This window comes from Leopardus geoffroyi, chromosome C1 (assembly GCF_018350155.1).
Source record: "Leopardus geoffroyi isolate Oge1 chromosome C1, O.geoffroyi_Oge1_pat1.0, whole genome shotgun sequence".
Lineage (NCBI taxonomy): Eukaryota > Metazoa > Chordata > Mammalia > Carnivora > Felidae > Leopardus > Leopardus geoffroyi.
The window spans coordinates 134,483,317-134,496,175 of NC_059328.1; the positions used below are offsets into that span (position 1 = coordinate 134,483,317).

General features: G+C 33.8%; 1 protein-coding gene across 4 annotated transcripts in view; it reads left to right on the plus strand.

Moving 5' to 3' along the window:
• Positions 1-12,859, plus strand: part of ARHGAP15 (Rho GTPase activating protein 15) — a 618,637-nt gene that overhangs the window by 119,654 nt on the left and 486,124 nt on the right. For all 4 annotated transcript variants that reach the window (XM_045479691.1, XM_045479692.1, XM_045479690.1 and 1 more), the window contains one exon: positions 2,218-2,307. In XM_045479691.1, coding sequence (XP_045335647.1) covers positions 2,218-2,307 — 90 coding nt within the window. The remainder of the gene's footprint in view (positions 1-2,217; positions 2,308-12,859) is intronic.

The window sequence follows — 12,859 nt, forward strand, 5'->3', positions numbered from 1 at the left end:
ACGTGAATGTGATCACAGTGTAATTTCAGTTTTCAAGGACTACATAGTGGTTAGGAGCAGACTCTGGAGTGACGCTGTCCTCATTTAATCCTGCTCTTCCTTTTCTACCTGTGTTACCTTGGAAAAGTATACCTCAGTATTCTAGTATATTATTACCTGTAACATGGTGATAATAATGGTACCTACCTCATACAGTTGTTATAAGAATTAAGTGAATTGATAGTTGTAAAACATTGGGACCTAAAAAATGCCTTTTCCTTAAAATAATTCCATCTTTTTTCTGTGACTATATTATATGAGAAAGATAATCTCTTTTGTTACATATTCTTAAAGGTTATTTCTGTTGATTCTGAGTATCCCATAATCATTCTAAGTATCTCATACGCAATTGAGTATCTGGTACTCAATTCTGAGTATTCCTGTAGAAGAAGCCAGTTGTTTTAATTTTTCTATATCATAAGTCACACGACAATGAACATTGTTATCATGCCACGATAGTGATCACCTGGGTGGCAGATTATGGGTGAACCTGTAAAATTCTTTCACTGACTGAAGCATCTATCTGTAAGAGGCATCCACATCTGGATTGGCTTCTCATGAGATTACTACCAAATAACAGAGAAAAGTTATGCTATCAATTGCTGCCTTGCAGCTGAATTTATCCTGAAAATCATGCTTGGCTTGTACAGTATTTCCCCTTCAAAAGTTTTATAGAGTTGCCAAGAAAAAAAATCTCACAATTTACTATGAACACCCCTGATCCCATATTACTGGCTCTTCTGAAAAATAGTCTATTTCTATTAAACTGATAGAAGTGGATGCACTGGCTATGAGGCAACAATTGTGAACAGATTTCTTGTAGCATCTTTGCCATTCTTCCATAATTTCATGTTTTAAAGTAAAGTTCGTACTGTTAAAATATTCTCTAAAAATATTATAAGCCTTCTATACTAAACTTTTAAACTATTCTATGGAAAATTGTTTGAGAAAAGTACTGAGTTTATAGAGAAAACTAGAGTAACTCAGAGCATCTGAAAATAGTTGGGGTCTTTGAAATGTGGCATTACTTTCTTTAAAAATAATAAAGAAATTTTCCAAACAAGTAAGCTGTTGTTTAATATATTGAATTCTGCAAATTTAAAGTTAATAATAAATATGATACACTTAATTCAAATTAAAATATGCAGAGGCAAATGTAGACGATATCCCTGTTAATTGTTATCAATTACTGAAGCTTTTAGGTAACCTCCACATTGTATTATGCAAAAGGAAGCATATGCTATGATCTATTTGGTCTAAATTAAGTTTATTAAATACAAATATCCATCTACTAACATGTATAGTCTTAAAAGTCTGAAGAATGAGCCTCTAAAAGGCACACAGTTGGCACCTACTAAATATTTATTAATTTGGGTTTTTATTCAGCTTTATGGAGATATATAAATGACAACATTATGTAAGTTTAAGGTGTACTTACTGAGTGATGGCTTGATATATGTATATATTATGAAATGATTACCACATTGAGGTTAGTTTACACATCTGTTATGTCACATAGTTAGCTGTGTGTGTGTGTGTGTGTGTGTGTGTGTGTGTGTGTGTGCATGGAGAACATTTAAAATCTACTCTCTTAACAACTGTCAATTATCCAGTACAGTGTTAACTTATCATAGTGTGCAATTGAGAACTTATTCATCTTATAATTAAAAGTTTGTACCTTTAACCAACCATTTCCCCATTTCTTCAGCCCCTGGTAACCACTCTCTGTTTCTAGGAGTTTTACTTTTTTAGATTCTACATATAAGTGAGATCATGTAGTATCTGTCTTCTTCTGTCTGACTTACTTCGCTTAGCTTAACACCCTTAAGGTTCATCCATGTTGTCACATAGAGCAATATTTCCTTCCTTATTATGGCTGAATAGTTTTTCCATTGTGGATCGATATTTATATCTGTATCTATATCTGCGTCCACATGTCATTTTCTTCATCCATTCATCTGTCAACAGACTCTTAGGTTGTTGCCATGTCTTGGCTGTTGCAAATAATGTGGCAATGATCATGACTGGGTAGATGTCTCTTTGAAACTTAAAAAAAAAAAAAAAGAAAGGCTTTATATTATAAATATGTATAGCTGCTAACTCAATAAACTTTTATTTTTCCTGACATGCATCACCAATGATGTATGCTTTTTATTCTTATGTCAATTTTGTTTATAGAAAACTGGGCACAAACCAGAAAGTGTGGATTTGTGTGGAGCACATATTGAATGGGCCAAGGAAAAATCAAGCAGAAAGAATGTCTTTCAGGTAAGACTGTTGCATTTATTAAATTTATTCCTATTCCTTCTAAATCTGAGCTCTCGACATGATACTTCCTTGTTGTGATGTTTTTATGTGCATGAACTAGTTGTTTGAAGGTCATTATGAAAAACTGATTTCTCTTCCTTCTTGAATTTTAGTTTGTTTTGTTGCTTTTCCCTGGTTACTGGTTGCTCTCTAAACAGAAAATATATAGTATGCATTGATTAATTCTACACCCAAAGTCATTGACTGTTGCATTGTATTTGATAGTTGTTTGGGGTTCGAGCCTAGAGTGTTTGACTTAAATAGATATAGAACTTTCAGACATACACAAAATAACATTCACTAATTATGATAAACTTTTTGCATTTGTTTCCATTCCTGCTTATAGTTATAAATTACATTTACCAGTGTAATTTAGAGGGATGGAAAGAGTTGAATAACTATAGAAATTGGATATTTTTGTATTGCATAATTTAATTTTTTGGGAAAAAATAACTATGATTAATAATTTCAATCATGTTCCTTTGAATGAAAAGAACCTGATGAGATTCTTGAAAGAAAGGAAATGAGAAAACTTAATATTTCATATATGATGTTACTAAAATCCCTTTGGCAATTAATAACTTTAAATTATGGAGGTTGATCTTTTTCTATATTTATATGAGATTTAACTTTTATATTTCCAAAGTAACCAATAATTTTCTAGGTATATTTAGAATTTATATCATTTAGTAGCCAAGGAACTTGATTATTATAATTACTATATTAAATGTCTTCTAAGGCCATTTGGCTCTTGAAGAAAGGTCGGTTCTGTTTTTAAATGTATCACTGAAATTAATATAGTGGGTCATATACAAGTGTAGATAGGTGACATATCCTAGCTGAACTATCAGGGGAGAGACAAACTGATCTCTGATTCTGCATTTCCTGGATGCTAATCCAGGTCTATCGAATAAACTGGACCCATGTTAACATTTCTAGAATAAATTATTTTGCATTCTACTTTTAGTCTATTCAGGCATTCATTTTTCATATGCTAGAGATTATTTCTTTTTACCAAAAGAGAGAAAGAAGAAACACAGAAAGAAAACTAAACCTACTTGCCTAGAAATCAAAGGACTAAAGCCAAAAGTGATTAAAGTGTGGATTTACAGAATCAAGGAAGAAAAATAAATTTTGGTTTGAAGTGAGGAATTGTAAATCAGTGATATAGTCTGTCTCCCAAATTTCTTACTCTTTCTGTTATTATACGATAAATAAAAAATTAGAGGTTATATTTCTAGCTTCTATGATAACCTAAATGATCAGTATGAGCAGTTCTGAACCAGGTTGGGTGAGTTAAGTGATGTAGTTTTATTATGTATTATGAGCTTAGCATCCTAGTCTCCATGTCATAAACTAAAGACATTAAAATTTGACATTGACATAATTCTTGGACAATAAAAATTCTTGGAGTTGGTCTAAGGTAGCCTTTTAACTTCCTTCTGTTAATCTTCTGAGAAGTTAAGTAAGATCACAAAAGAGGAGAGTCAGGCGTGTACAATGTATATAAGACTTCCAATATAGAATAAAAATATTTATGCATAATTTTACATAGCTTTGCACATAATATACATAGATATATATTTAAACCACTGTATTGAAGATATGTATGATGATGTGTATTAATGACATGACATCAACCTTTCCTGAATATGACTGATTGCCTGCTGATAGAATTTGTCCTTGTTTTTCATATTTCTGAATGTAGGTACTTCCAGAGATATTTAAAAAAATTCTCACTTTTGGTAGCTTTTTGGTGAAAATATTGCCAGCTACTTTTGTTTGTAAGGTACCTGAGCAGTTTCTGGGGCTCCAGGGTTCCTTTTTCCAGCTTACCTCTTTTTGTCTTGTATCTTTGTAGTTTAGAGAAACAAGAAAGAGTTGATTATAAAGATGCTGTGAATAACAAAGCTAAAGAAAGATTCCAGTTTCATTTCTTGCTTCATTCTTTTTCGGGTGAATCATGTGGTTTTCTTATCATGCTGATATCTTTTCATCACCCAAACACATGAGTTGAGGAAAATTTACTAATACATATCCATAGATACAGACTATGAGGGCAAACCCTTTGAGAGGAACAATATAAATAGGTTTTATAGTTCTGTTGATGAAAAAGCATAGGGAAGGATTTGCCAGAGAGCTAAATCTAGATGACTAGCATCAATATTTGATTAGATACATTAGCTGGTCTAACTCTCAAATGATCAGAATAAACATGATTATATCTCAAAAACATGGTATTAAGGCATTGTTGGGTGTTTGAGTGTGTGTGTACAAGGGTTTCATTACCTACAGAATAATGAAGTGTTTCTTCCTGACTAAAGCAGACCATCACAGCTTCGGCTGATGTGCTACATCAGAAATAGCTTCAGAATTCCAAGTTTGAATTAAGCTTGGTGTTCAATCTCAGTGTATGAATTATAGATTACAGATAGCGAATGACTATTGAGATTTTTGGTTCAAGAAAAATCAAAGAAGAGCAAAATTAGAAATAATTTAAAATTTGAAAACTGTCTTTAAAAAGTTGATGGATTAGCAATTATATGCCACATAATTACACCGTCTGTAGAGAAGTTGAACTTAACATGAATAGGAAAACAAATAAAAAAAATTATGTGCCTGAAAGACTCAAAAGCACACATGTGTGATGCAAAAAAAAAAAGAATTTAATTCGTCTCCTTCATTTGTATATGCCCTTCGGACATTTAAGTTGTTCATTGTCTTTTTGTATTATAAACCAAATTTCCTTCATAGCCAAAGTCTTATTAAACTAGATTCAGTCTTATGTGATTGGTACATGGTGATATAACAATGACAATATTAATTATGTACTAAGGTTTGGTGTCCAAGAACTCTCAGTAAATCTGAATGATGCTCACTGACTGAGTTCAAGAACATCTGCCTATTTTATGATAGAATAGTCTTTGGCCTAATTGGTACTTCTTAGTGGTAATGACATATTTAAAAAAATCATTAGCAGCTTCTATACTGAAGTACATATAGATAAGTTATTGTGTGTGTTTCAAATGTATAAATGTGATATCATGTATGTGTGTCTCTGTATGTACCCGCGTCCTCTAGCTCAGCCTTAGGAAATAGAATGACCATTTCTGTACATGTGCACACAAACACACAAAGTCATGTTGTACTTATAAAACGTCATACAAATTCTAAGTCATATTAGTAAATGTTCATTGCTGCTAACTTTTGTTTAATTCTGCATTTAACATAATTTTCAAGGACCATCACAAGTTTGGTAGAGCTTGAGAAAACATTTAGCAACTGAGTGATTTGTAACGAACTGTGGTCCAAGTTTTCTTAGTTAACTAAAGAGCAGCACTGGGTCTTATCAGGGAAAGAGTGAATAAAAAGATTTATGTTCAAATCGCATGTTTTAAACATTCTTGCTAAGTGCTAGTTTGCTCTTTGGTGTTTAGCCTGAAATTTAAAGCACTAAGGATTAAAAGGATTACAACATAATCTTAAATAATCCTAAATGTCATTTGCAGAGAGATAGTTGTAATAACTAAATAAAACCATGTTAAAAGATGGCAATGTTGTCAGGCAGCATCCCTAACACACGCAGTGCTCTGTCACCTTCTCTCTCCTCACCGATAATACCCTGCGTGTACAAAGCGTTTCAATGAAAGTTCAACTGAGTAAATGGCTGCAAGGTAACTTAAAACAATAAGTAATTTTTTAAGCCATTAATATCTTCTTGTTTCAAAGTTCAAGGTGAAGAAAATTTTTCACTTATATTTCCTTCCTTCCTTCCTTTGACTATCGGGCTGTCTCTGACTTGAAAATTTTTGAAAGTCAAGGGAAGGAATTCATGGCACGGCTATCAAATAGGTAGATGTGCTATCTCTAAAACTTTGACCACCTCCAAGAGCTACCCCCTTTTAAATATATGATGGTCCCAAGCACTGTAATTAATTCCAGGCCGTTTAGATTAACACATACATATTCTTTTCTCTTATCATGTGAATTAGGTTTGTCTCCTCATAGAAAATACAAAGAAAGAGACTATATAGCACACTGCTTTATATTTATTAAACCAGAGGACTGGACTCCTTTCCACTCTTTCAATGGTTATTGCTAAGGCTAGATTCACATTCTTTTAGTTATTAAAAAAGAATTCATTGTCAAAAAAAATTTAAGAAATAGTGTCCACAATATAGGCTCTGTACTCCAAGATGATTTCCAGAGTGTAGACTCTTTTTTCTTCTGTAATTAGGGGCAAAGAATAAGAAAGATACTCTCTGTTTCCTTGGTCCTTTTCATGACAACATACATGACAGTCGATGATTATTTATTTAAAATAATGAAATCATTTACCCTCTAAATGTTTACTGTTTTTCACAGCCAGACAGTGACTAGGCCTCAGTTTTTCTGAGTTTCTTTTAAAATAAAACTTAAAAAATATTGTTACTCATGAACATGCAGCAGACTCTTTTATAGATTACATGCTTTAAATAAGATAATTCTACTATTAATGAATTATGCCTGATTAGAACTATATCAATTGCCTGCTTGAAGGGCAGAAAAAAAAATTCAGTGACTCAACAAGATGAAAGTCTGTTTTCTTTCTCCAGCACCAATTTAGAACCTCAACAAAAATCATGGCTGAATTTCCTGGATTTGAGATTCTTTTTTAAATATGTAAATATATCTCAGGGGAACAGGTTCTGTCCCTAAAAAGTAAAGTAAATCTCAGAATAGATTTATTATTACTCGTATTACCTTTTCTGACTTTGGTCCGGGTCTTCTGGCTATAATGTATATTAAACATATTCATGTAATATTTTCCATGGATATGCTTTACATTTAAACATAATTTGATTGCTCTTCCTGATCTGAATATGTCTTAGCTTAAAATGTTTAAGTACTACTTAAGTTTATTAATGCGAAGATAATTTAATAACATCTTGGAAAATGTCATTTTAAGCCAAAAGAAAAACTACTGGTATTTTGCTGTTATCCATTTCCTTCTGTTAAAAGTGGTGGTTTAAAATAAATCTGAGCTTTTACCAGTTTTCTCTTTCATTTTTCAATGCTTGTAGTTAGACTAAATGCAAAAGGATGATTCTTCTACATTCATATATGCATTAGATTTCTAGTAAAGCTGGTTTCACTTTAGAGAATTACTCACAGTATCTTAAAAGGCATGGCATTAAAAATAAACCAGAGTAAGAGCAGCATTAATGTCTAATACAGTTGTTTTTTTTTTGCTTTCTAGCTTGTCCCAATCATTTTATCTACCTATTAGATATTCATCCATCATTCAGAAGGTGCAGCAGAGAGAGCACGAGAGTCTGGGGACGTGTGTTCCAGTTTGGGCTATGTCAGTTGTAACTTTATGTAAAACCCAGGGCAGGATCCCTCCTCCAACTTACAGTTTTTTACACCAAGGCAATAAGAGATAACAGTCCTTTCCTCACCTGCCTCCCATCTGTGTAGATGTTAAAATGAGGCAGTCTGGCGAGTGCCTGGGTGGCCCAGTCAGTTAAGCATCTGACTTCAGCTCAGGTCATGATCTTGTGGTTTTTGTGGGTTCAAGCCCCGTGTTGGGCTCTGTGCTGACAGCTCAGAGCCTGGAACCTGCTTCAGATTCTGTGTCTCCCTCTCTCTCTGCCCCTACCCTGTTCTTTCTCTCTCTCTCTCTCTTTCTCTTTCTCAAAAGTAAACATTAAAAAAAATGAAACAATCTGTATTTGAAGGTGATTCCAAAAGACCAATTTTAATGTAAATACAGCCAGGTATTATGCATCTGTTAACCATGTCGTCTCACAAAGCTTTGAGGGAAATTCCAGATGTGGATTTTGGAAGAATCTGGGTAGGAGAGACCAATATCTGTAAAATACAATTCAAGATTTGTGTTCCTCTCCTATTCTCTGTACTGCCTTGTGAACTTAACCAAAAGACTAAGATTTAATTCCTTGGGTAAAAATCTTTTTATTTATTTTGCAGCTAAGGATATGTGTCCTCAAACCTTATGGAAATAATTTTGAATATTCTATTCTTATAAATAGTGTAATTAATGTAATATCCAACCAACATTAGTTAATTAATTAATGTCTTATCCCAGTAAATACTTTAAGAAAAGCATTTTGCCTTGAAAGGCTCTACCAAGCCTTTGGCAGCAACTTGAAAAGGGGACCTGGGGCCCAGTAACTGTGCCTAAAAATGAAAGAGAGGCAATGGTAACTCCCTTTATTCCCCTATTGAGATATCAGGACCATACTTATTTTCTTATTCAGGGGAAAGAGATGTGATTATTTTACTGATTTTGCCTTTATTTTTGCCAGTGGGATTGCACAGAAGAATTTTGATGAATGGAGTGATATAATTTTATAATTGAGGCTTTGATTTAGGAATATTAATGTCAGGGGTGTATGAGATTTACAACAAAGGAAAGAGCCTGGGGGCAGGAAATAAAATTGAATCTTAAGAATATAAGGTGAGACTTAAGAATGTTTTGTGAGCCTGACTAATAAAAGGAGAAACAGAAACTGGTTGATGCGTGGAAAATACACCCATCAGTAAAGAACATGCCTCTTAGTTCAGGCCATGTGACTTGGGGACCGCTGTCCTTTTGAAGGTTCAATTTTTGAGGACTAAAGCTCTTGTAAAATAAAGTCTCAAGTATAGAATTAAGATACTGATAAACTGAATGTATTATTAGAGGAAACAATACCAAGTGTATGTTGTCTGATGACTCCATGAAGCTTAGTGGCCTATGGGGGAATGTGCTCCTTTTCACAGCTTCTTTTTTCTACTCACTACTAAAGGACATAATGTGATCTTGTTGTAGCCATTTTTTTTTTTTTGAACTACAATCAGACCAAAATGCAACAGGATGACAGTAAAGATTCACAACAACCATATCAGTAGACGTTAGTACCAAATTAGCCAAGGGAACCAAGATTTTAAGATTCCAAAATAAAATAAATCAAAATTTAAAGAAAAAAATGAAAATATCAACTTGGTTTCCTGTGCTTCTGACATTTCAGTGGAAGGATGGATGCATGTGGCCTAATGAGCTTAGATCACTGGTTAGCTCCCTTCACATTGTCTTCTGGAGCTTCTGGCTCTGTTTGCTCAAAGATAAGAGCTGTGCATTTGGAATAAATTCTGGATTTTAATTGGACACCGGTCTAACTTCAACATGCTGTTCTTCATTTAGTGACATGATGTAAGTCCCCTCTTTTCATGGAACATACTCTGCTCCTTGAAGTTTTGATAGGATCAGTGTGATGGTCACTATGCCATGCATAGGTTGACAATGCAGTTCCCTACGTTCACAGAACCAAAGCGAGGCTAACTGAGCTACATAGGATTGAACCTCGGACTTCAAACCATACGTATGAGCCTCAGCAAAAGCAGGCACAGCCAGGGACTTCATGAGATCGAAATAGATTGACCAAGTGCTATGGTTTTTCTATTTGTGACTTTCATCTTGTAGAGTCCAGAAGATATTACATGGATACTGTCAAGATAACATTCAAACCACTGGATCTCTTTTTCATGTATGTTTCAAAACTCTGATATTTTTAAGAGGAAACAGCCATGTTTATTTCATGCTGAGTATGATTTTTTTTAATAGCAAACAGGCTTCTTCCAGAAAAAGGAACGATTTAATCCCTAAAGCTGGTACATAATAGATGGGGCCAGTAAATGGTATCACATTTTACAGCTTGTCCATAAGGATGACACAGGGTAAAATAAAATTGAGTGCTTTTGGATAGCGTAGGATCACTGGCAGATAAATAGCCAATGCCATTCAGTTTTTAGAAACATAAGGTAATGAGGCTGGATCTGAAGGCAAGAGAAAAAATGTATATATTCACATTGTTTATATGCACAAGCCACTGAGCAGGAGAAAACTCTGGGCAGTGGTGAGCAGACCTCTCAAACCTCAGAGCAATGTTTAAGGGAGTATAAGAAAATAACAAAGCAAGCATCCATAAACAAAGGTTTGAAATGAACACAAGGGGGGAAAAAAGCAAAAAAACTAAGTCTAAGATGAAAGGAAAATGCCAGCACTCATACAGAATTGGAGAGGCCACTTGTAGAATCTATGCATAGAATCTCTCAATATATGAGTTAAACGTGTTACTAAAAATTTGGTGGAAAATAAATATTCAAAAGCAAAAACATAAAGCACTGCAGAAGAGTGAAAGATTCTTGGTATTTGAAGGAGAGAGGAGGCTGCTCTAAATTTTATCTTAACAAAACAGGATGTTGAGAGATGACCTAAGTGAAAGAATGAAATAAAATACCTGATGTTGGGGAGAAATCAGGAAGGGAGCTGTTTGAACTGTTTGCAGATAACAGATCAGATAATGACCAAGAAAGGAACATTCACATTAAGGGTTTAGATGATTTCTGTTTTAGAAGAGCACTATTAGATTCTTGGCTTTAGTCCCACCAATTTGCCTAACATTTTATTTCCAGCACTGGGGAAATTCTACCAGTCTGACTTCCTTGGTGAACATGTGCAAACCCAAAACTTAAGTGGCAAAATTAACAAATTGCTGCCAACTGCTGCAAAAGGGAAAGAAATACTGATATGCTTGTGGAGGGGTGTTGGGGGGGGGGGTTGTTGCCCTGGACCTTGATAGTTTTTGTGTTTCTTTTTTTACCTTGAATTTAAGCAATGCTTCATTTTTTAAAATTTGAACACCCATGATCAAGTAGAAGACAAGCTTCTCATATTTGAGATCTGTGGTAGATTTGAAATCAGTTCGTAGAAAGGGAGGTTATGAACACACTCCTTTGATGAGTAGGATGTACCAATGAGGGTGGCAGGAAATTATGTGAAACCCTTCTCTTTTGACAGCTACACTGGAACATTTACAACCACAGATGTTATTTGTCCATCAGAAAGGAAAATATTTGTTTCAAGCCACAGGCATTTTCTACCACAATATCAAAATGAAATTCAACAGCGCTTTAATGTTTCATGAGTAAGAAAATAAATATTTTGGGGGGCCCAAATACTAGAAAGCAAATAGTCCCCAGAAAATATAACCAGTGACATAAAAAAATGGCTGACTTCATTATGAACAAATCTGTCCTTTCACTAAAGCAAGGATTGTTCTATTATTAACATAGGAAATCTTAGATGGACTGTGCATAATGCTGCATTATTCATAAAAGCATTGCTGCCATCTGGTGGCTAGTTGGCGTTTCAGCACTGACTTCTCTGGTTTGATTTTGGCTGGGTGCTTTGGCAAGGTATTCAAAGGAGGGCTTTCTTTATGTGGTAAAATATAAACATGAAATCCCCTGGCCCTAAATATCATTCATCTGATGGCAGTCCTTGTTCTCTGTCCTGTCATAGAATGAAGGATTCAGGGGGAGGTAATCTTTTGTCCTGAACAAGCATATTAGTATATGGCTTATTTAAGGAATTTACTCTTGCCTATTACTGACTGATTAATTTCATAGATACTCATTTCTGTTAGCAAATAAATATGTAGTCAAATATTAGAAAGATTTATTAAATCTAAAGATACACTGTATTTATGAAATAAGAATATACCTGAGATACTATAAATCCCTTATCAGGATCCCAGCATGAATTTTTTTTGTTACCATTCACTGAGTTTGATTTTGGAAATAACACAATTTACAATTTCAAAAGAGAAAAATCTATAAGACTTCATAAAACTCAAGCTTTCTTCCCAGTCATTCAATTGTTATATTAAAGAAGTCTGCATAATTGTTAATGACTTAAGAAACTTATGAATTCCTCTTTCTTCATTGATTTACAAATTAAATGACAAATATTATTCAGCTAAAGTGCATATTTTATTTAAAATAAAAGAGTTAAAATGTAATTTAAGAAATTTTGATGGTTCTCAAGCATCAGTGCATTAACACATTTTTAATCAGAAGCGATAAGTTTATCTTTGCAATTTTAGTATATATTTTAAGTTTTTAATAACTGTAGAATGTCTGTTTTTACATAGTGAAAATCCTGATCCTTAAGGTGGATATTCATACAGATCACAGGTCTTTGAAGAGTATAGGAGATAATGAGTTAAAATTGCCCTAAGAGGAAAGTTGAAGTTTAATCCTGGATATACTCAGGGATGATATTTAATAGTTAATATTCAGTTTCTAGTGAATATTTGCCTATATTATTAAGCCCTTTATGATTTAGTAAAAGTCAGATAACAAAGAGGCATTGCACTAAATTTAGAGAGAATTATAATAATGAATGAATATTACTCTGTGCAGGATAACTTGTAAATGCCTATTTTTAACATTAGACTGTGGATTTTATTTTTTCTCAGTTAAGATTTCACTGGGAATGCATACTTGGTATTACCCTTGTTACTAGCTTCTTTTGCCACTTCAAACGTTTCCTTCCTCACAACATTTCATTTGACTCATGGAAGAACATTGCTCATCTTTCCTGGGAAGATTGCTCAATTCCTCACCCTTACTCTGTCTATTCAGGAAGAGGATGTAAAAAAGACAACAGCAACAACAACAGTAACAC